At 36.7% G+C, this 25437-nt stretch overlaps 1 protein-coding gene across 1 annotated transcript in view; it reads right to left on the bottom strand.

Annotated features, from left to right (window-relative positions):
* TTC6 (tetratricopeptide repeat domain 6) overlaps positions 1-25437 on the bottom strand; it is a 155964-nt gene that overhangs the window by 73386 nt on the left and 57141 nt on the right. The window contains exons 5-7 of the mRNA XM_032481922.1: positions 21330-21463; positions 16908-17102; positions 4379-4520 (exon numbers count right to left, since the gene is read on the bottom strand). Coding sequence (XP_032337813.1) covers positions 4379-4520; positions 16908-17102; positions 21330-21463 — 471 coding nt within the window. The remainder of the gene's footprint in view (positions 1-4378; positions 4521-16907; positions 17103-21329; positions 21464-25437) is intronic.

Here is a 25437-nt window from a genome sequence, read left to right as displayed (position 1 = left end):
ATTAAATCATAACTTTTAAGTACGTATCTTTTTAACATACAATGTAACTAAATGAGCAGTACACATAAAGTACTTCTGTGGCCATGGTGAAGTAGGATGCTGCTTTTGAGGAAAAACATGTGTGCTATTGTTTGAATTGTGAACTGAACTAGCCACCGTTTTTACTGGGGAGGACAAACATTAAACCGTGGTTATTCAGACTTCAGTATGTGGCAAGCATTTTCTTGAAAATGAATGAAGCAAATCTGTCATTTAAAATAAAGTAATTGAAAGTATTTGTGCCAATGAAAAAATTCAAGCTTTCAGCAAAAATTAGAATTTTGGAAAATATGTGTATTTCACCATAAGATTGCCAGGTTCCCAGTGCTAAAAGACTTTTCTGATAATACTAAAATTGAGAAATTTTGATATTGTATATATGGTGAAACATGTCAACATTTGAAGAGCTACATAACTTGGACAGCATTTTCTAAATGACCAGTAAATAATGTTACAAAATCATACATGGGTCAAAGCACAAAATAAGGCAATTGATTTTCATGTAATAAAGTATGAAAAAGTCATTGATATGGTTTCAGATTTCCACTGCAACAAGCTTTCTTAGCTGTACAAATTATCATTTAATACATTTTCTTTTTAACTAAGTTTAATTTTTCTTTTTCGTTTATTTGGTACTGGTCCAATAACTGTAATTTTTATTAAATTTTTTATTGAGATAATTATGGATTCACATGAAGTTTTAAGAAATAATACAGGGAAAAAATCTTAAATACTTTATTAAAAAAAAAAAAAAAAGAAAGAATACAGGGAGACCTCCATCTATCCTTTACCCAGTTTACCTCAAAGGCAGTATCTTGCAAAACTGTAATACAATATCACATACAAAATACTGACACTGGTTCACTTAAGATATTGAACATTTCTGCTACCACAAGGATCCCTCATGTTGTCCTTAACAGACACATTCCATTCATTCCCACCACCACCCCATCCTGAAACCCTGGAAACCACTAATCCATTCTCCATTTCTGTAATTTTGTCATTTCATGAATAAACATTATAAAATAAACTCATCCAGTACATAATGTTTTGGAATTGGTTTTTTCCAGCATAATTCTCTGAAGACTGGTTATAGTTGTATGTATTCATTCTGTAATGTGCTTAATCATAGTTGCATGTTTATTTATTTATTAATTTTTAATTGCCAAACTATTTTCCAGAGGTCAGAGAAGGGAGTTTTTTAAATTATATACTTAATTTCCTTAACATTATAGTGCTATTCAAATAATCTATTTCATAGAGTGAGTTGTGACAGTTTGTGTTTTTTGAGGAACGGCTCCATTTTGTCTGTTTTTAAATACATGTGTATAGAGTTGTTAACAGTATTCCCTTAATTATTCTTTGGATGTCTGCAAGTTCTGTAGTGATATCTCCTGTTTCACTTCTAATACTGTCAATTTGTGTCTTTTCTTTCCTTGTCAGTTTTGCTAGAGATCAATTTTATTGATATTTTCTAAAAACTACCTCTTTGTTTCACTGATTTTCTCTATGGCTTTTCTGCTTCCAATTTCATTGATTTATGCTCTTCATTATTCCTTCTCTACGCTTGCTTTGGGTTTATTTTGCTTTTCTTTTTCTAGGTTCTTGAGGTAGGAGCTTAAATTGATTTGAGAATTTCTCTTTTCAATTGTAAGCATTTAGTGCTATAAATTTCCCTCTCAGCACTGCATTATCTCTGTTCCACAAATTTTGATATGTTGTATCTTCATTTTAATTCAGTTCAGTTGATTTTCAACGTATTTTTTAAGCCCCTTGAGAATTCCTCTGTAATCCATGGATTACTTATACCTGTATTGTTTAGATTCCAACAGTTTGGAGATTTTTCTGTTATCTTTGTTACTGATTTCTTGTTTGATTTCATTATGGATTTGTTCTATCTTGGTATATGTTCTGTGGAACTTGAAAAGAATGTGTATTGTTTGTTGGGTGTAGTGTTCTATACATTTTGATTAGACCTTGTTGTTGGATGGAATTAATGACTTCTCTATATCCTTACTGATCTTCTGCCAACTGTTTAGAGAGGGGTGCTGAAATCTCCAACTATAACTGTGGAATTGTCTCTCCTTTCAGTTCTATCAGTTTTTGCTTCACATATATTACAGCTCTGTTGTTTTGTGCACATGCTTTTTTTAAGATTTCCTGGTGGACTGACATTTTAAAAATAATTTTTTCGTTTTATTTATTTTATTTTATTGGGGGGAGGAAATTAGGCTTGTTTATCTATCTATCTATCTATCTATCTATCTATCTATCTATCTATCTATTTTTCATGGAGGTACTGGGGATTGAACCCAAGATCTCGTGTATGCTAAGCACACACTCTACCACTGAGCTATACTCTCCCTCTTGGATTGACATTTTCATTGTAATATAATGCCCTTCTCTGTCTCTGATGACTTTCTTTGCTGGAAAGTCTACTTTATCTGATATTAATACAGTCACTCCTGCTTTTCTTGATTAATGTTTCCATGGTTTACCTTTTTTTACCCTTTAACTTTCAACCTCCCCATATCATTATATTTGAGGTCAGTTTCTTGTAGACATTAAACAGGTGGGTTACGTCTTTTAATCCACTCTGCAAGCTCTGACACTTTATTGGCATATTGAGACCATCTACATTTATGTTAGGGATTTAGTCTGCCATTTTATTTTTTGTTTTCTGTTTGTTCTCTGGTTTCTTTTGTTACTGTTTCCTTTTCCCTGCTTTCTTGTTACACAGACTTATTTTAGAATTCTACTTTTATTTATCTATGGTGTTTCTGAATATCTCTGTACAGTTTTTTGGTTTTGCTCTAGGTATTACATTATATAAACATAACTTATCAAAGTCTACTGATGTCTCCATTTTACCAGTTCAAGTGGTGTGTAGAAACCTTACCTCCCTTTACTCTTTGTTTCAAGTGTGTTCATAGTTATCACTGAAGCATGTTTATGATGGTGGCTTTAAAATCATTGTCGTCACTGTCATCTATTGATTATCTTTTTATATTCAGTTTGAAGTTTTCCTAGCTCTTTGTATGATTAGTGATTTTCAATTGAATCTGGATATTTGGGGTATTATGCTATGAGACTCTGGATCTTATTTAAACCTTCTGTTTAAGTTGACACTCTGCTAGGCCTCCTCTGATATCACCACAGTGGGCAGGGAGAGGAGTGGCTCATTATTACTAGGTGGGGAAGGAAGTCCAGGATCCCCATGTGGTCTCAACTGACACAATAAAGGGGAAACCTCATTCCCACTCTGTTAAGATGAAAGTCCCAGCCCCACACAGCCTTCTTTGACACCACCCTGGCAGGTGCCATCTTATACTCTGGCAAGAGTAAAAGTCTAGATTTCCTACCAGACCTTTGCTAGTAGAAGTGAGGGAAGGACCAAGGCCACCATTTTTTCTGTGGCGTTTAGCTGGGGTAGAGCAGTTCTTGTCAAAAAATTTTGTCTTGCTAGACTGCCCCTTTCCTGGTTTTTTGTCTAAAGAGAATAGGTTTTTGCTGCAACTTTTTTTTTTTTTTTGTCTTTACCTGGTTTTGTTTCTAGGTTACCAGCTTTTTTCAGCTCTAGGTCTAGGATATGTGAAACTAAAAAGAAAACCCAAGGAACTAACTAACCACCATGTCATTTCCTGGGTCCCAAAGTTCCTAGCTAGTGCCTCAGTCTTTCCACCTTTCAGATCTGTCCTGTCTGTAACACCTAGGTTTTCACTTGTAGTTAGCAGGGAGAACAGGAAAAAGCACTTCTATTCCATCTTCCCCAGAAGGGGAAGTCTCACAACTTTTAAGAAACTATCACTTACAAAGCTTTGGCATATTATTAAAGGAGAATATCTATAATTATGTTAAAAGGCTATTAAAATAATCTTTCCTTTTCCAACTACATATCTGTGTGAGGCCAGAATTTTCCTCATATATTTCAGCTAAAACAGCCTACCACAAAATTGCATGCAGAAGCAGACACAAGAATCCAGCTGCCATCTATTAAGCCAGACGTTAAAGAGATTTGCACACACACACACACACACACACACACACACACAATCTAGTTTTTACACTAATTTTTTTGCTTTAAAAAATAATTACTTTTCATAAAAAATACATTATATATGTAACATATATGATTTTATTAGTTATTTTTAATCAAAAAAATAAACATTTTAGTATTCTCTCAGTTTTAATTTCCAACATTGTAAATGTTAATAGATAAAACCCACATAAATAATTATTTAAGTCCTCATAAATTTTTAAGAGTGTAAAAAGGGTCCTGAAACCAAAAAGTCTGAGAACCTGTGAGGTAGAGACAATGAATATTAAAGGAAGTACTCACTTCCTCTCCCGCGAGTTCTAGGTGTGGTTTGTGAGTGTTCTGTCTAGTTCCTGCTGGCAATTCAGGCGGTATCCCTGGTGTTGCTGGAAGGACGGCACCACGTTCTTCATTGTCACGCATAACTGGAATTCCTTGCAGTATTCTACAAAACAAGAAAATTGTGTGACAAGACAAAAACATTGTTTTTTAAGTCACTGATAAAGCAAAAGACGTTTGTTCTCATTTTATCTCTCTGCCAAAATAAATACATTTGATATCTGTACTAAACAGATACTGTCCATAATCTAAAATGGAAAATAATTCAAAAATAATTTGTTTGCTTCTGAATGCATTTTAGGAGTAAGCTTTATGATGGTTTTGTTTTATGATATTGGAATAACAAGTTCACCCTATGAAAGTCTGATTATAAAAGAGGCAAAAAATTTTCTATCTTCTGATCCCTAACCTGCTCCCCACTCCAAGCTCAAAGGAAATGGTCTCATTTCTCAGACTGGGGCAAAAAGCAGAGCTGCCTTTTCACATTAAGGTTTTCTCTTCTTGATTCTTATCTTGCCAGGATGAACAGAAAACTGTTACGGCATCCAGTCTTTACTTGTAGGTTATAAACCACGTATACATAAGAATATACATAGGAGGTTTAAAACTCATTAATAAAAGCCTTAATGAAACCAAAGAGATGACGTAAAACAAAATTTGAAGGCAAAATGTGTCATTAGTGACTGACTTACAGACTGCTTGAAAACACATTCATTTTTGTATTACAAATCTTACTGTGAAAGAAATATAAAACAAGTATAAAGTGGACCTACATAGACTATATCCATATTTCAATTTCACATGGGAGTTTTTAGACCCAACGTTCCCTCTAACTTTTTGGTATACCATTTTATGAATAGATAACCACATTATGAGCCACCAAATGTTAAGACAAAGCACACACATACCAAACTGACTTGACTTAACAACATGCTGGAATCCTCAGATTCCATTATACCAGCTCTTCAAAAGCAGGCCCACCCGAATCCAGGCTGGAGAAGGCAGGGCTTTGCTAAAGTAGAGTCATGGGGAAAAGCTTCCTGTCTCACCTAGTCAAATCTCTGAATTCAAAGAGAAGATAAATCTCAACTCCCAGCACAGGGAATACAGTAGACTGCCATTCCACGTCCAACCCATCCTCCCTCCAATAATGCTTTCTTGAACTGCTGAGGATGGAGAGGTGAAGACTCTGCTGCAGCCGGCGTCCTAGATGCGAGTTAGGATCCACTAACCAGATGCACTCACGTACACTGTGGAAGGAAGAAGGTTCTATGTTTCTGTTGGCAAGCAGACATGGCAACACTGAGTTCTTCTGCAGCAGGGTTCCAGATACTTCTTTTGTGGGAAGCATGTTTCATTTTTGTTTTGGTTTTTTGCCAATGAGCATTTCAAACACTTATAGTATGGCTCCAGAGTCAAAAGTTGTGACAGTAGAGACCACATGATCCCTGAATCTCAACCGAGGTGGTATGTTGCCAGTGTCGGCTTCCAGATGTCCCACCTTCCTGACTATGCCAGAAGCAGTAGCATGCTATGTGAGCCATCTCTGGAAAGCCCTCCCTGCCTACAGCCCATTTTTCCAATCTTTCCATTGGTTTTAAAAGCATCATATTCTCATCACTAAATCCCTTTTTGCTTAAAATAGCTAAAAATATTTCTGTTTTCTGCAACTGAATCCTGAAGATACAACCAGGAAAAACAAAACAGGGTATTTTATCAGCTAGAACAATGAGCCAAGAGAGTACATATATCAAGATCAATAAAGTATTTCTAAGATCGGGAGGAGAAGGGTGAAGAAGCTACTTCAAGGCACTGCTATATTCTTACCTGGCCCTAAGCCAAAAACAGAATAGTAAAATCATTCACATGTTATTGTCTTTTCACATTCCAAATGTGCACCAAAGAAACAGAAATTCTGGCTGGACAGAAGGAACGTGAAAGAAGTCATTGCACCTTCTAGAGTGTGTAGCTCTGGTAGATGTAAACTGGGGACCTTAGTGGAAAGGCTACCCAAGGTTAGCAACGGTTCCTGTATGACAAAGATGAATCACTTACTTTGAAATTTTTGTCCAGATTATCCCTGTTTCCTTCTTTATTTCCAGAGAAAAGAATCAATCCTTTCTAAAGTTCTCCCCTCTAAAGACCACTATCACCTCAGTGGTTCAGGTTGAAAATTTCCTCATTTCCAATGCTCCCAAACTCCCAACAATAATTACTGGTCCTGATCCTTCTCCCTCCAGACTGTCTCTACCTTCCATTGCATTTTCTGTCAACTGAGTCCTATGATAACATCTTTGCTGTCCCTCACCTCTCAGTTTTTCCTCTTCCAACCCATGCTATATACATACCCCTGCCAGTGTTGTCTTCAGTCATCCCCTTTCAAATACTTTAATGACAACACACACCATGTAAAACCCAAGCTCCTGAGCCTGGTAGTCAGGGTCCCCCACAGTATGGGCACCATCTACCTTATCAATCCTACTTTCCTCCTCTGACACCTGGCCCATCTACATTCACTACGCAAAAGGTGCCCTGAGTGCTGAGATTACTAGCAGTGCAACAGGGGAGACGGGCAAACTTAACGATAATACAGTGTGGCTGTGAAAATGTTGAAAACAAGATTTTCAGATCTCAATCTTCCATGAGGCCTTAACAAAGACCCTCTACCCAGTCAAAATTCATCTTTGCCACCCTAGTTTTCCTGACACATTTGATCTGTAATTTCGTTGCACAATAAAATACATTTTAGTCTGTATTTTTCTATTTTTCTCAGTAGATTATAGGCTGGTTGGGTGGGGTAGGGGGAGGAGTGATTCTTATTCATTTTCTATCTCGTGAATATAGAAGATACTCAGTAAGTACTATTTAATACTGTAGCTGAAAAGTCCCACAGCCAAAGCCAGCCCAGACCCTGCCCGGAGAAATCGAGAATCATGGGTTGGCATGATGTACTGCAGTGGTTCTCAAAGTGTGTTCCCTAACCAGCATCATGAGCATCACATAGGAACTTGCTAGACATAAACATTTTTGAGCCCTATCACACCTAATGAAAGAGAAGATCTAGGGATGGGATGGAACCCATCTATGTTTTAACCAGCCCTACAGTTGATTCTGGTGCACGATGAAGTTTGAAACCACTGATGTACTGCAATCTTTCCTAAAAGAGACTGATCATAAGAATACCCTGGGATGCTTGTCAAATCTATAGCTTCCTGGATACCTCCAATGGAGATTCTAATTCAGTAGGTTTGGAATAGAACCTGAGAACTGATACACTTAAACACTCCAATTGGTCCTCACCCTCAGGAGAAACCTAAAGATCACTGCTATTGTGAGAAGAGCTAGCCTTTGGAATGAGGTTAAAACCAGGATTTTAGCCGAGTTTGGCCACTTGATGTGCTGTGTTGGATAAGTCACTTTTCCTCCCTAACTCTCAGTTTCCTCATTTATGAACAGCAACAGTGATCCGGTCTTTCAGGGTCTAATGCTTAGAAAGAGTGTATGTCAAGAGTTGCGTAAAATACAAATAGTAAGTGGTTGATACTACCATCATTTTTGTTATTAATACTGACGGGGCTGAATGAAGGAAACCAGCCCACTTATCTCAGAGTGAGTTACACCTCCTTCTCAGTCAACAGTTGTCTCCCATGGGGCCAGAGATATAAAACGTATTTCTTATTGCATGTTGTCAAAGAAGTTTGAAAAACATTTGCTCTGGGATGTTAGCACTCTTAAAAAAAAAATCTCCACACACACCTTCTGGAAGTTACATAAGAGTGATTGTGAGCGCCATCCTGTGAAGTGTGGAGAAGGGTTCTCCCCCCAGCGACCTTCTCCCGTCCTTGGTGTGACTCTAGCAGAGAAGTCCCCCATCACATCTTCACTTCACTATCTCTTCCTTAGAAAATTTACTTTGGAGAAGACTTCACAGGATGAAACTCACAGTCACTTTTATGCAACTCAAAACAGATGTTTGCAGGGATACTTTAAGAGTGTTCATGTACAACGGTTTTGCCAAAGTAATACTTACATGCAATAGAGTATTCTATCCTAGAGATCATTTCTTTAAGGTGCTCACAGCAAGCCACTAAATTCACTTCACAGTCCACTTACTGGGTCACAATCCACAACTTAGAGAACAGTAGCTTACAAAGAATGTTGTTTGAAAAGAAAACTCCTAGGTCTAGAAAAGACTTTAGGAGTTCATCTTCTTAAAGATGCTAATCCACAAATAATTTTCTTTAGTAATGTCTGTAAAATCGACAGCAGAGGCAATGAATACTTTCAATACTTTAAAAAATTCAGGGAATATAGTCTTAATAAAATAATAAATCTGAAGACGAATGAGAGTATAACTATATAGAATTTTTTTACAAAACATGATTAGGGAGGGGGGATTTTATTTTGAATCAGTGTAACATCATTGCTACATGCAAACAGTGACATCTGGTGGAATGATATTGCTTTGCTTAAAAAATCCCAGCTTTCAGATTATTTCCAGTAGTTATGAAGTCAGTTATGAAATCAGACGAATTTCCAAATAATTCCCTTTTTTGGCATTTCTATGTAAAAACAAAAACACACTAGTCTCATATCTTATCAATTACTGATAGTGCATACTAAAATAAATTTGTTATCCCAATCTATATTTTTAAAAATATGCTTAAGGCTTAGTTAGGCATAGGGGCTACTTGTTGACAATGAATATAATAAAAAATCTATTGGATATTATTGATTCTAGTTCTAACTCTGCCACCAGCTGTGATTTGGGCTGCAAAATTTTGCCTCTGTTTCCTCATCCGTAATATGAGATGGTTAGCCTAGAGAAAGGCTAAGATGTCTTACAGCTCTGATACATGTGCTTCTGTCAAATATATCACCAGCTAGACCTCAAACAGGGATTAAGTCTTACATTCTTTGGCATTATATCATTGGTCATTTCCTGAATTATGCAGCAAGGAGCAAGTCCAAGTAAGGGGGGTGGGGCCAGGGCCAGGATTAGACCTGACCATTGAGGAATGGCAGACAATGCAGGTGAGGAAGAGTCAGTCCCAGATACGCACACTGGAAGGAATGTAGAGCCGAAGACAAAACACAGTATCCCAAATGCAGAGCTGCAGACCACAGGTGGTGGTGTACCACGAGTGACCTCAGAAAGGTCTAGCTTAAGATAATGGCACATTCTAGTCGGGGATGGGCGGTGGGGACAACCAGTGACAGGGAATACAGATACAGGCAGTATTCAGTGAAAGTTTTTAATAATTAAGTAATTAATATCAGGGAAGTCTCCCTCAGCAAGGCCCCAGGGCTGGCCCAGGACTCAGAAACAGGATTTCAGTTCCTAAGAGGGAACAAGCAATACAAGATAGAACACTCGCCCCTAAAAAAGCAGAAACCTTGCTTCCAAAAGTAGGTCACAATAGACCAAATATGAAACATCTAAGGTCAGTAAAATATGATTCTTCCTAGTTTGTATCAGATTAAATCTGAAAATAAGAGGAGAAGGAGTACTCAGAGTGAAACATAAAGAGAGAAAAATAAAAGGGATTTTCACAAGTTCACAAAGCAGCAGGACATAATGAAAACTACATTAGAATCAGAGAGACCTGGGTCTGAATTCTAGCTTAGTCATTTAATCTCTGAACTGCATTTTCTTCATTTGGGAAATAGAATAATTTTTATCTACATCACAGAGTTGCTGTTAATACTAAATTATGAAATAAATGCACCAAAATACATTTTCTATTAGATAATTTTCTGTTTTTCTATTCAAATATTGCTACCCTATTGGGGGGATGGGGGGCTCAGATAAAATCTTTCTAATGGAAGCATATCTTATATAGTTGATTTGTAAGCTATGTGTAGTACAGATAAGTCAAATTAATTACTCTTGTGCCCGTTCTTCAGTTTTAAAATAAAATTTCTCAAAGTAATACAAGCTGTCAAAACAACTTTAATGTTATTTTTGTAAAATGTATGCATATGCAATATGTGTGTATGCACAGAAAAAAAGCCTTGAATAATCTTTGCCATATAGAAAATCCATTAGGAAAAGGTTAGTTTCTAGTACAACAGTTTCAACAATCACAGAGAAAAACTGTAGAGACAAAATTTTCAGATCCTGTCCCCTCCCACCTCCTATACATTTCATGGTTCTGAATGCTTGAACAGTAATATAAACCTGCATCTCTGATTCTCCTACTTAAGATCTAAAAGTAGTATTCCAAAGCCTCCAAGAATAGTCAAGAATTGTCAGGTAAACCTAACTGATATTGACTTTGGGCAGACAGAAATGACCTATCTTCATTCAAAGATGAGCACATCTTCATTCAAAGATGAGGGTTCAATGAAGAGAGTCTGCAAAGTATAAGAAAGAAACAGAGGACTCTCCCCTTGAGAGTGTACTATCCATCTCATAATAAACCCTCACTTTAACAAGAAAGAAAGAAAGAAAAGAAAAGAAAAGAAAAGAAAAGAAAAGATCAAAAAATTATATGAAAAACATTCTGTCCAAAAAGATTTATTATAGAAATCAAAAAATATTTTTGAAAAGGTCTGCTTTGTGCTGTCAAGGAAATTTTTTTGATGCTTTCAGGAAACAGGTGGAAGACAAAAGACATGGATTTTTCTTAGGAGTCTGATAAAATTTTAAAAATTAGAAAAATGCCTTAGTGATATTCAAATGGTAATTAGAACAATTTTTTTTATATTTACACTTCAGAAAATGAAATCATTGATACACAACAGAGGTTTGAGAGATGAATGAAGGCAAAGGGGTGATAAATATAGATGATAGATAGTGAAGATTCAACATAAGGCTAATTAATATTCCTGAAGAAATATACCTAATAAACAGATGGAAACACTACTCAAAATAAAACAGAAAAAGCCCTAAACTGAAGAGCTGTATTTGCTATCAAAAAGGCTTTCCATGCACCAGGAAAATGTAATCAGAAAACAATCCACTCCCAAACATATGCTAGTGAAATTACTTAATTTAAAGCAAAATTTAAATCCTGTAAGCATCTATGAGTGAAGGTGAAACATCACATGCAAATAAAATAAAAACAGGAGGGCTTCAGATTTCTGTCTCACAACATTAGGTATCAGATAATGATACCAAAAAAACACATAGACAAATGTTGACAAATACAATAGATTATAGGAAATAGCAAAGAAGCAAAAAAGGGAGAGAGACTACAAAATTAGATGACAAGAATAATACCAAGTACATGTGATATAATAATAAACATGGGGTGATCCAACCTACTATAAGAAGAGTAATTTCTGATTGGTTAAAAAATATTCAATACTATGTAATCTACAGGGGACACAACTAAGAAAAATAAAAATAAAAGAAAGGGCAAATATATACAACATAAACAGAGAAAAAATAAGACAAATAAGAGTTTCACTTTTTAGTGATTTGGTGTACAATCTATAAGGAAAGCAGAGGGATCACAGTTAACAGTTTCCTGAATTTTCTTCCATGCAAAACATTTCTTTGTATTCAATCACATATCTATTATATACTTAGTTCTAACTCCTTTCAATGCACACAGCTCTTACCTTATTCTTTATTGCAATTGCAGTAAATATATCCCATCACTGGGTGCGCTATAAAAAAAGCTTCCACTGAGGGACACTTGTTTCCAGTTTTTAGTTATTATAATGACAATGAAGGTCTTTATTCATTTATCTTAGTAAACGACAGTTATCAGCATACAGGTCATCTATAAAGCTATGATCCTGGATAAGATTACCCCGAAAGTACAGGTAGAGGAGAAAATGGGTCCCAGGATAAGCTTTGGGTGCTCCACTGTTTAGAAGTCAAGAGATGAGGAGACATCAGCAAGGGAGACTAGAAGACAAAGCAAAGGAGACAAGAATAGAACCAAGAAAGTATGCAGCCCCGAAGGCCAAGGGATAAAAGTGATTTAAGGACAAGCAAGTGACCCACTGTGCTAAATGCTGAGAAGTCATGATGAGGACAGTGGTGTCTTAAAGCAAATCTGATCATGTCATTCTTCCTCAAAAAATCCTATCAATGGCTTCCCAATACACTGTGAATAAAAATCTCTCCCCCAAGTCCTCAACCACACACTCTTACATACACATAGAGGACATCAATAAACCTGAGATGACCTGACCCTTGTGTCCTCTCCAGCATCAGCTGCATCTCTGCTCCTTCTAGTCTCTAATCCTGGACACCTTTTCAGTTCTCAGATGGGCTCCAAGGGTCCACAGCAGAGAGAGACAAACTTTAATGTGCGTACAGATCGTCTGTATCTCTAACGAGCTCCCAGGTGATGGTGATGCTGCTACACTTCTGAGTAGTAGGAACTAAAAAAACTCTTTCCTCTCTTCCCAGCTATCTTCTATTCATCCCTCAGACTTCAATTTAAGTATCATTTCCTCAAACTTCCTCAGATATATGTTTCCATACACACTGCACGTCTGCATACTAATTGTCTCGCTCACAATAATGAATTCGTCACCTTCCTTCTCTGCTAGTCTTCAAATTCTGAGGGCAGGGATTAGGTTTCTCCTGTTTGTAGATGCTTTCCTAGTGCCTAACTCTATGTCTGCCACACAGTAGGTACACAAAAAGTATTTGCTGGTCAATTTAAGTGATTATTCAGATCTGTATCTCCTGACAGAGAGAGATAATTACAATATAGTAAGTTTTAAAAATCAGGTTACAAAACATTATTTACATAGCATTATCTAAGTTTTGTTCCATATGATTTACCTGCATACAGAAAAGTCCGGAATCATGTATTTAAGAACAGTATTAATTCTCAATGGCAAGATTTTCAGTAATTGTTTTCTTTTTTGCATTTCCTTGCATATTTGTACATATCTGCTAAAATACTGTATTATTATTATTATTTTGTAGCAAAATAATAAATTAAATTAAACACTGAATTCTCACATTTAACCTTTGTTTTTCTAATTGTTGCTGTTGTAGTCACTTCTGTGTTAATGTACAGAACAGTCAGTCCACATTTTTCTAAAATGTGACTAGGAATTTCCCTTGTCGTCTGAAGCTAAGTTGAAGGCTAAATCTGGGATCTACAATCCAAGCAGTGCTCACCACCAGGAAGCTGGCTGCAGGGGGTGCCTGACTGGAGCCAGTCAGCCAGTGCTTGTTAGGACAGCATTTTTGCCACCAACTCTCTCTTTATGGACAGTGGATCAACAAAATGCACAAGCAATTTTACACAGAAAAATCAGTGACACAGAATGTAAGTCCATAAACAGACACAATAACACACTGGAATTTAAGGTATGAAAAGCTGGCATTTCAAATTCATGAGAAAAAGAGGATTTATTGAATAAACAAAGTTGTGCAACTGCCCAGTCATTTGGGAAAGAAATGATAATGCTTCTTCTTCTTATCAAAGTAACCAAAGATATGTGAAAGACTCAATTTTTTAAGAGAAAGCCATAAAATTACTCAAAAAAAATGAAAGAATATATTTAAATTTAAATATAGGAAAGCCCTTTCTAAGAATAACACCAAAACTAGAATACATAAAGGAAACTATTGGTAGTTTTTACTACTTCTGTATTAGCATAAAACACCATAAACGAAACTGAAAAGCAAACAATAAAGTAAAAAAAAAAGTCTACATTATATATGACAGATAAAAAAGAACACCTACAAATCAGTAAGAAAAAGATGAATGTAACTCAACAGAATATGAATTGGTAATTCTCAAAAGGAGGAAAATAACCAAGAGACACCTAAAAATATGCTCCACCTCACTAGAAATGAATAAAAACATAAGTTTAAAAGGTTGAAAGGAAATGAACAATGTCATAAATTGTTGGTAGGCATACAAGTTGGTATAATTTTTCTAGAGAGAAGTCTGGCAATATACATCAAAAATTTTAAAGCAAAAAGTTAAGTAAGTAATGGCACACCTAGGAACTTTCTTACACTGCAGCTTTGTTAAGTTAGTGAATATTATGAAAATAATTTAAACGTTCACATATAATTTTGAGGGAAAAATATCAGTCTATAGAATGCCATATATGGTTTAAACACATGTATGCATACACAAGAGATGTTCAGAAGGCTATTCACCAAACTGCTAACATGGATCTGTATTTAAACAGTTTTAATAATTTCCCTAATTTTAAAACCCAAAATCTAAAATTTCATGTTAAGAATTCTAATTCTTAGATATCTATAAACTCCTTACAATACAGAAATTTTAAAAGTAAAAATATGATCAATATGGAATATTTTTTAGTTCTTACCAAAATTACTATTTAGCAAAATAAACATAAGTTTGAACAGTACATTGCTAATTTAAATAAACGTATGTACCCATGCTATTCAATTGAAATATCCTTGGTATTTCCCACAAATAACAATTACTATATGCAAAATTAAGAAAGCATTAAAACTATATAACTACAAGTATTATGCTTTGTAGTTAACTGTTCATTGCACAGAAAAACCAAAAAGCCACCAAGTAAAAGGGTATTCATTTTGTGTTCACTATTACCTTTCTTGAGAAAGCTTATTAGCGCAGAAAAAATTATACATTTCTCTGAACTTGTAGGCTCAGCAGACAGATATATTTTGAAAAGGTTAAGCTATGTTTAGCAAGGTAATCCTCAAGAGATGGATGCCAGAGAATTAAATATTCAGTACTTAAATTAACTTCTTATTTGGTACTTAGGAACAAATTGCCAAGAATTATCATCATCAAATAGAACATTTATTGACTCTCTTGGAAAAAGAAAGTGAGATCTACTTGAAGAAAAAAAATTTAGAATTGGAAAGAAACCAGTATTTTTAACACTTCGCATGAATAATAGAAGCTGTAAGTCCTCAAAAGGATGCTTGGCTGGCACAGTGCTAATGGAAATGATTCAAAATAGTTTCTTGACTACCAGATTATGTTTACATCTTTATTTTCTCCACTCTCAGCTTTAGGCTTAAAGACATCCCAAAGAAGTCATACAGATCTGCTATTTCCTATCAGAGATACTAGAGCAATTTCGAAACTTCTGAAATTCTTCACATACAATTTTATTCATAAAATTATGAATAACACATTAATCCTTTAAAAAATCTTTCTGCGTAAATAGAAAGTGAACATGAAAATGACCTTCTTTTAGGGACTGAAAATGAAAAGCATTGTGATTACTAAACACAGGGAAACCAGATGACTATAAACCTTAGAAGAATGCAATAAAATGTTAAAATTTTTACTGAAAGTAAAGTTTGAGGAAATGGGAACAGAACATAGCATGAAAAGTGGGGATAAGTTATTAATTTGTTGATAGTGTAGTTAAAAGTGACCTTTCAAAATACTATTCTCATATATTTAGAAAAGTTAAAATATAACACTAAAAACACATCTACTTAAAGTTAACTTAATATTTAGTATTTTATTAATGTTAAAATACGTTGTAGATGATTTTTCAGGATTCCTACCGGCTGTCCTGAAAGGCAAGCGAGTTTAGAGTATGCTTTCTCCATGTGCAGGTGGTATCGCCCCTATGGGAGTGAAAATTGGTGGCTGGCAGGGAGTGAGGGGAGTGACAAGAGCTCTATCTTTTTATGTGTAAGGCACAAATATACATACAGTACCAGAAACAGATACACAATATATCTAGGGTATTACAATTTAATGGGGATGGAAACTGGGGAGGGGGAGTCTAAAAAAGCCTTCTTAAGGGGTGATAATGAAAAAACATTTGAGAAAATCTATGCTAAACAAATCTGGATTCTAATCACTATCTAAAGGTAAGAACTTGGGCAAGTAACCTGATATTATAAAGTCTAAGTTTCCTCATGAATAAAATGGAAATTATGGCTTCTCTTACAGCTAACAATTTTAACAGGGAAGACGTGAAGAGCACAGCACAGTGCAATGAACATAGTTTCTGTTAAGTAAATGTTAGCCCCCTTCATTTTTCTCCTCTCACTTGAGGATGTTATAAATTATATACTCTCTGCAAAAGAATACTCAGGTTCCAAAGCAGAGCGAGACAAGGCAACATGGAAAAAAACACCACAGGAAATGACTTTTGTACATGATCCCCGGATCAAGTATGCCCAATGATGGTGAAATCTGAAAACTGGTTTCAGCTCCCAAATCTGTGCTGTTCTTGGCTATACAAGCTTGGCAAAGTTGCTTGATTTTTATGAGCTTCGGTTTCCATACCTGTACTCCACAGGGCTGTTAAGAAGAACAGATGAGATCATGTATGTCACATTCTTTGGGAACGATAAACCACTAAACTAAAGTTACCTTACAATAGGGCATGGTTCATGTCAATAATGGCAGGAAATGAAGACACTGACACTGAAGACTGTGTACGTCCTGGGAAGGGATGGGGAGGACAAAAACTGCTCCTCCCTAGTGCCCAAGAACAGAAGCAAGTCTTCACAATCCAAGCCTCACAGGCAGACATTTGTTGACAGTTTAAATTTAGTTTAAAACAAAATTACTAGTGGAACCCTTACCTAACTCTTTGCTCTTCATCTGTATAGTGACCACCAAAGAAAGAGGTCCCAAATACTCTAATTACGGTATTGTGGCCTTTCTTGTCAGCTGTATGATACACGCGAGAAGCCACCTGCAAGTCAATGGGGAGCTCCTGGGCAGGGACCGTGGCACACAGATCATGAAGGGTTGGACTGGAGTAGTCTTGTGGAATTCTGCAGCAGAGATAAGAAAGTGGGCTTCTTTTAATAATTCTGTACTCTCGCTCTTTAGACATAAAATACATTTAAAATTGACAGTTTAGTTCAGGCCCTAAAAAGGATGCCTAGTGTAGGAGATCACATTTAAAACTATAACAGTAGTTTATAGCAAATTTAATATTACAATCTCAGGTGATTGATCAGATCTTCAGTCATATATCCAACTGCCTGCTAAAGATTTCAACCTGTATGTCTTACAGATACCTCAGAATCAACAGGTCCAAAAGTAAACTCATTATCCTCCCACCCCACCCAAATCTCTTCTCTCTCGAATTTTCTAATTCAGTCAGTGACAACATAACTAGCCATCATACAGTCCTCCTTTGCTACTCAGCTCAAATGCTAATGTCAGGACACTATCCATTAACTAGCATCAATGGAAACCTGACTCTCTCTAAGTTAACATGGCATTTTCCTTCCCACCAGGCTAGAACTTGCCTCCCTCCTGCCTTTCCAAAGTGGAGAAGAGGGCATAAGATCTGCTTTCTTACTCCCCAGGGTCACATGCCATCCAATCCAATCCACAAATGCTTTTTGAGAATATACTATGTACCAGATTTTGTGCTAGGCAATCTACACACATCGTCTCTAACTTTCACAATGACACTATATGGGAGGTAGTAGTATCCTTATTTTGGAGCAGGCTTATTTTGGATAGGTCGCAAAATTAGTGAGTGTCTATTAGGATCTAAACACAGTACTGCTAAGTATATGTCAGATTTGTTTCCAATAATGCCTATTAATGACCCCTGAGTAGTGCCCCATCTCCACCTCCTTACTAAAGTTATAGTTTTACATTAACCAAATGACGACCTTCTCTTCCAACGAAATCAAAGGAATTCTAGATTGTGCAAATGAAATGAACATGAGCTTTTTAGTTCGTTGTCTCTATGACCTCTAAGCCACAACTGGCAATACTGATGACCCTTCTTGAAATTGCTCTTCCTCCATAAGCTTTTTTTAAGCCTGCACTATCCCAGCTTTCCATCCAGCTTTCAAATTCATCATAATTTGACTTAGTCATTGGTTTTTCTTTTGCCATCTTCTGAACTTGGGTATGGCTTCCAAGATCAAACTACTCTTCTACATTGGAATCGTCATCTTCGGTGTTCCAGCAACTTCCTCCGTGCTGAGAGCTCCCAAATCCTACTTCTGGTATCCCTATCTCATCTACATGCCTCATTATCAAAGTACAAAACACTAGAGCCATCTCTGTCTCCTCTGCCCTTCATCAGCTTATCTGATGAACAACTGAGTTTCTCCCTTGCACAGAGTTGCTCCTTCTCCCTCCTCACTTCCACCACGCTCCAGTCCACGTCCTTATCACTTCAGCCTGCATCAGTGAAGGTCTGCCAGCTGGACTGAGCACTGCACCCTCTGTCTCTTCCCCCTTCCGTCTCTTCCCCCTTCCATACCTTCTGCAAAAACCTATCACATAGATCTTTAAATATTCTTCTACCCTGCACAATGGCTCTTTGTTGCTTGCGGCTTTCATTCGACTTTCTCTCCCTAAGTTTCAAGCCTCCTAACATCGGGCCCCACTTCTAGCATAGTGGTTAAGACTGTAGACTCTGCAGTCAAACTATCTCTGTTCAAATCCTGTTTAAAATTCTCACTTGGCCATAAGCAAGTCAATTAATTTCTTTAAAATCAACTAAGTTGGGAACAATTTTAGTGCATCCTGGGTAAAGCTGCTTTGAGAAAGAAAGGAGTGCATTTAAAACAGTATCTCTCACGTGGCAGGTGTGAGCTTTTATTTTCAGTCTACTGGACAATTCACAGGGCCAGCAAGACCTCTCAGTTCTTTCAGTTATGGATATCCTTTAGTCTGTGCCCAAGCATTCTGCAAACAATACCTCAAGGACAAGCCTCTCTACAAACTCTTCTTTTCTTTCCTACAAATATCTCTTTTCACACAGTACCCTATTCTTGTCCACTCATTCCCACCCTTCGTCTAATGGGTTAGGTGGGTCCATCCACTGACTGCTCCACATGCTGGTCAGCAGCACAGTATCAGTGTAGACTTTGGGGTTGGCTGGGCCTGGATCAGGATCCTCGTTCTGACACTTGCAAACGGTATCACTGGCCTCTCTGAAGGTCTTCTATAAAATGAGGATAGAAATTCTTAACTCCTGCCTTGTAAAAATTGGTAACAACAACAGTTGCTGATCTCTGAAGCTCTTAAGAAATGGCTGCTTAGTTTTATTGCTGTTGTTATTTACTTGCACTACACAGGACCTAACCCACTGCTAGGCACCATGTGTACATTATTCTATCAATAATAATCAGAGTGGTTTATGTCATTTCCAAAACAGCACAGGGCCCAACAAAAACAGGACATGAAATCTGCACACGTTTGAGTGGGGGAGGAAAAGAGAGGTAAATCTAAAGCATTTGGAAATGCCTGAGACAGAGACATAGCTCGGGCAGTGAAAATGGGTCTCCAGGAGGCCAAGGATCCCAGGCACTCAGGGCTCCTAAGAAAGGACCGGAAAAAAAGAGGAGAGAAAAAGGTGAGTTCTGATGTCAAGCTCGCCTACATTTTCACTCTGTCTGGGACAGGTCCTGGCTAGTGGCATGTTCTTGAGATTACACTACAGATTTTTTTTCCTTAAAAAAGCATCAGAACCCATCTGAATTCCTGTGTCCCTGTGACACTCTATAGTAGACATCTGCTCTCCCTTGGCTATTGAGCTTTAGCTTTTTAGCTATTTAGTTATTTATAACACTACGTTTTCAAGAGATGGCTGAATTCCCAAGAAAACAATTTAATGCGGAGGCTAGTCACTGGAAAGAAAAGTGAGGGGAAAAAAACTGAGTAGGGAAGAAGGAGCAGTGAATGAAAGATTTTCTAAAACTCTCCTTTGTTATATAAACTTTTTAAATACCAGATTTTTATTCCTCTGCATCTCATTCTTATTTCTTTGCAATGGAGATTTCTAATTTTCAGTTTTAATGAATTAACACAGTACTATATATATCAAAAAGATCTACAAATATTTTTGGCATGCTCAAGAAAGGCTGTGTGTTTTTATAGCACACTCTCCTTAAACAGGACTATTTGTCATTCTTTGAAACACTAAGACATAAAAAAGAAAAGACTCTGACTCTGTGTGTGGCCACACTACTTTGCCTAATGCACTAAATGCAAGGTTTTTCAGAAAAAAAAAATCAAGACGTTTCTGCTTCATTGATAATCTGACAGTAACTATTTATTGAAGGTAAAATACTTGTTGTCTGCTGTCACTATTTGTTTTAATACATAATCTTGCTAACTAAATGAGCTTAAAGCAATGCAGATAAGCAACGGCATGTACAGGGTCACTTAAATGCCAATTTGACTCTTTCATAAACTTTGGAATTCTTTTCCCATGAGTGTACTCTCAGCTACTAAATTGTGAGTAATATCCATTTACAAAGTTTAGGCTGGCCATAAAAAGCTTGTCTTCCACGTCCTGCACACCTTTCAGTGGCTGAAGCAACAACAAAAGCTAATAATTAAAGCTTCTCTAAGCCCCCATAAAAAGTTAAATGAAGAAGAGTCTAGAATAAACCAACCCATAAAAACCTAGAGGAGAAATGAAGAGAAAATCAGTTTCAACAAGGTAAATGGCAAAAGATAAACCATAAATCTAAATTGCATTTACACACTATTATTCGAAATTGTGGTTGCACCCTTATGCAATAAGAAACCCTACTGAAAATACATGGTGTAGGGGGAGGCAGGAATGAAACAGGAAATGATAGCAGAGGAAAATAAGGCCACCTAAATTCCCAAATCGATTGGACTGTGGACGTTTTGTGTTCAGCTGTCTTCTATTTTATCACAACAAAATTAACCAATATAATGAACAGTTCATCCAAATTAGGAATTATAGTGACCGACAATATCAAATCTGACATGCTAACATTTAATTTTCTTTTGTCTCACAATGAGCCATTTTCACTCTAGCTATTGTTATGACATTAAAATAAGTCCACTGGCTAAAAAAAAAAAGTGTGGAGTACAACATACATATCCTAACTGCTATCTGCCACCAACTCCTCCTGTGAGGTTTAACTTGGATCTCCTATATGAATTTCTAAAACACTCAGTTTTCCTTTAAAAACACACTTTCAGGTATCAATGCTACTGAATAACTTCTCTTCAGACAGTAAAATTTATAAAGTTAAGAAAGTTACTTTTTTTTAGGCAGTTTTTGATCATACAGGGGTTTTGAAACGTTTCTTTGCCTCTCTTGTGGAATTCTTAATTTACTTTTTCGCTTTCGCTTAACTTCTTTTCCTTTAATTTGCAACAATTCTGATGATTTCACCTTAAAAAAAAAAATAAGGTGTGCTGTTGAGGAAAGTTGTAACTGAGAGTCAGATCTTTCTCTCATGGTCTATGTTCTATTTAAACTCCTAATTTCTATGTATATTTTATAACAAAATACAAATCCCAAAGGTGGAGTTGGTATTTTCCTCCAAATTCATTACTAAATTTTTACATATACATTTACATAGCAAAAAATATTAGTACCATATTTATTTATAATATTCTATATATTGCCTTAAAACTATTAAAGAAGAAATGTAAGATTTTTTTTCCCTCCGTAAATCTCTTCTTCTTGATTGGTGCTTTTAACAGAACTTACCTTTAGTCAGTTAAAAGTCTGGTGGTTGCAAGCACAAGCCAAAATGAACTTTCATGCTTAATATAACTGTTTTGAGCAATGCTTACCTATTTATATTTCTTACTGTTATACTGTTTTCTGTTTTCCTCTTGGGAAAAATCAAATGCATTTCTGTTTCTAAATAATAGCCTTTTAATCATTATAGATATTAGGAGTAGTGCTTTCCTAGATTATTTAGGAAATGTACAGAATTCATGGCAATAGTTCATCTAAAGATACTTCTCTCCGTGGGTTGCTCTGTACTTTTTTTTGAGACTAGATTTAAGAAAGAAAGAAGAGAGGTTTTCCTAGGGGAAAGCAGAGGGATATGACAGTAAGTAGAGGGAGACCAGATAAAGGGAGGTTCTTATAAACTAGGTAGAGGTTTTGGGCTCCATGTAGCAGTAAGGAGAGGGCTATTGCAGTGTCCTGGGTAAGGAAGTGGTGATGAATAAGGAAAGTTCAGAGTACAGGGCATTCCATCTCACCATCCAGTTTACGTATGAATTTCCTCTATAGTATCTCCACCACAGGCCATCCATCCTGACTTGAACACAATCAGAAACAGAGGACTTAGATACATGCAAAGGTAACCAGTCTCTCTTTGAAACCCTTCCAGGTGTTAGAATTTATGTTTATTACTGAGCCTAACAACTTTCATCTATTAGTCTCAATTCAAACCTCAGGACTGTACAGGCACAATCTGGCTCTCCTACATCTGACAGACAAATATTTGAATACAGTTGAGTCCCCTGGGCCTGCTTTTCCCCCAGATAAGCACCCCGAGTCCCTCCAACTCTGCCTTACTGACATGGTTTTGAAATACTCTGCTTTGTCATCCTAAGTGCTCTCTTCCAAACAGTCTCCAATTTGTTAGTGTCTCCCCTGGCGTTGGACACCCAGATCTGAACACAGTATCTGAGGTGTGATGTGATCAGACCCACCAGGAGAAAGATGATTCTCTTTTATGGGAATCCTCAATCAATACAAACTATGACTGCACGTGTCTTCTCGTAACAAAGCTGAATTATAACTTAAAACCCTGAAATCCTTTTCACATTTGCTCTAAGTCATGCCATCCCATATCTATATACTTTGTGGAGCCAAGGACAGAATCATACATACATTTATCCCATGTAAATTTCATCTGAGGTCTGACCAACTAAATCTTACCAGTCACATTTTGGACATTATCTGAAAATCCAATCAATCTTCCATATTCTCATCCAAATTATTATAAAATACGCTGAACTGGACACAGCCTTCTAACAGTCCACTAAGGACTCATGACTAATTGTCCATCCTTTGCATAACTGGTTACAAATCTACCTGGCAGTTCACCTGATTGCAGTCTTTCTACAAAACTTTCTACAAAAATCAGGAGGCTTTCATACACATTGTAACTGACTATACTTTAATTAAAAAAGAAGAAGAAAAGAAAAGAAAGAAAGAAGGAGGCTTTTATAAATGGACTGCTGAAATCCAAAGGATAATAACAATTACTAATGTTTATTGAGTTTTCTGATAAGCCAGGCTCTTCCTCGTGATACTCTCGTGTTGAACCCCAGGTCTGACACTTTCCTTACGTTCAGTCTGATAATTGGAGGAAAAAGTAATAATAATAAGGTGGGTCTTCCATGGCTTGCCCTTAGGGAATCCATGCTGGCTCCAGGTGATTACTCCTTTTTATAAAGGTTCAAACACAATTCTTTTAATGATTTATTTAATCATTCCAGAGTTTGTCCAGGATCAGTGCACACATTAGAGAAACCATAACTTTTACTTTAAAAAAAATAAAATAAAACTCAGATTTGTAGTTGCCAGTCTCCAGGCTCCTAGCACCTCACCACTGCAGCTGCTCCTCAGAGCTGCCGCTAACAGGGGCACAGAGGCTTAAGCCTGCCTGCCCGAGCCAACAGGATCAGATATCTAAGTTAACTCTTAAAATCTTTTACCAGTCTTGGGCTGCGAGTTTCTTTTATCAATTCTTTTTCTCTTCTTTCTACACTAAGGATCTTTCTCCTTGTCAGACTTAAGAGAAGCAAAGTACAATTTTATCAGCTCCCCTTTCTCTTTGTCACAGTTCTGTTTGTTTAAAACCTCAACCTTTTTCCAAAAATAAATTAAGGCTGTTCTGTCATCTGTTGTCATCACACTATTCATCCGTAATGACAGGGTTATCCTTCCTTTTTTCTCTCTTTGCTCCAAAACTAACACCAAAAAAATACTTTCTTATTCTTAGCATTACTCACAGGCCTCAACCCATTCTGGATCTTAGCCTTCCTGATAGAACTGTTACAGCCACATGCCACTTTTATGTTTATCTGTGGATATGTATTTCTTGTTTCATCTTCGGTATATTTTTAAAACTCTGAATGCAATAGATCACTTAAAATTGTTTTGTGAAAATTTGGGGGCATTTCAGGTATTCCACATCTCTGAAACTCCCTTCTACTTAGAATCTCAGGACGTGGGATTAGCTACATTCTTCAGACTTTTGACCTTTTCCCCTCCCAAAATGCTCAACAGGCTTCTCACGGGTTTTTCTGTTGGTCATTTCTTCACAGTCATTATTATCTAATTTCTCTTTTTGTCGGTCATGACTTAGACCAGAGTCCTAATAACCCTTATTATACTAATGAGCTTCTAAGGGTAGCAATGGTCAATAAAGTAAGGACTGGGCAAATTCTCTACTTTTGTTGCTGAGTGAGACCTTCTGGCATATATCTGGGCAGTGGGAGCCCTGCACTGTCACCCCTCTGTGCCACTTCTGTGAGCAATGTCAGAAGAGGCTTCCTCACCCCCCGCCCAAGTCTGGCCTGGCTGGCTGCAGTACACTGTTCCTCATTCCTGTGCCAGAGAGGCCAGAGACTAACTTTATGGGCTCAAATGTCCAACCAGGGTGAAGTTCACAGATGATAACTGACCTTGAGATGTTATCACAAATTTAAAAAAAAAAGATGCAAGGTGAAGATTTGGAGGGATGAGTCAGAAAACCTCAAGCGCTACTTTCTATGGCACTTCTGATGTGTCCCACGATATTCACAACAATAAACCACAAAGTCTTATCAGACATTCTCTTCTCCTTCTTTTGAAACACTGCTGGTTTCAGTTGAGAACCCTTTTAATCCATTCCTTAAGGCTCTCTCACCAGCTCAATCCTCCCAGTTAAGTGAGGGACACTCCATCCACAGTCACTTCTGCCACTGTGAGTCTGTGCCCTTTTACTTATCCAGATACCTGTTAATCATTGTCATGAAAGGGCAGCGTTGCAAGGTGGAAAGAGCGAAGGCTCCAGAATTAGACCACCTCAGTTCAAGTCCTGCCTCTGTAACCCTAGGTTTGTACGAGGCAAGTTATTTATCTTCTCTATGACTCAATTTTTTCAACTATAAAGTGAGGATAATAATAAGATTATTAGGAAAAAGTAAAATAACATATGTAAGACACTTAGAAAAGTGGCTGGAACATGGTAAACACTCAATAAATTCTAGTTACCTTAGGAAATGATTGTGTTTTTACCAAAAATAAGTAATTGTGCATATTTCTTTTTTTAGTATCACCTTTATTATAGTATGATTCCTGCACAGTAAACTACACAGATTTCAGATGTACAATTTGATGAATTTTGATAG

The sequence above is a fragment of the Camelus ferus genome, chromosome 6, assembly GCF_009834535.1.
Source record: "Camelus ferus isolate YT-003-E chromosome 6, BCGSAC_Cfer_1.0, whole genome shotgun sequence".
Classification (NCBI taxonomy): domain Eukaryota; kingdom Metazoa; phylum Chordata; class Mammalia; order Artiodactyla; family Camelidae; genus Camelus; species Camelus ferus.
Note: the sequence above shows the minus strand (reverse complement) of the source record. Positions and strands in the feature narration are given on the sequence as shown.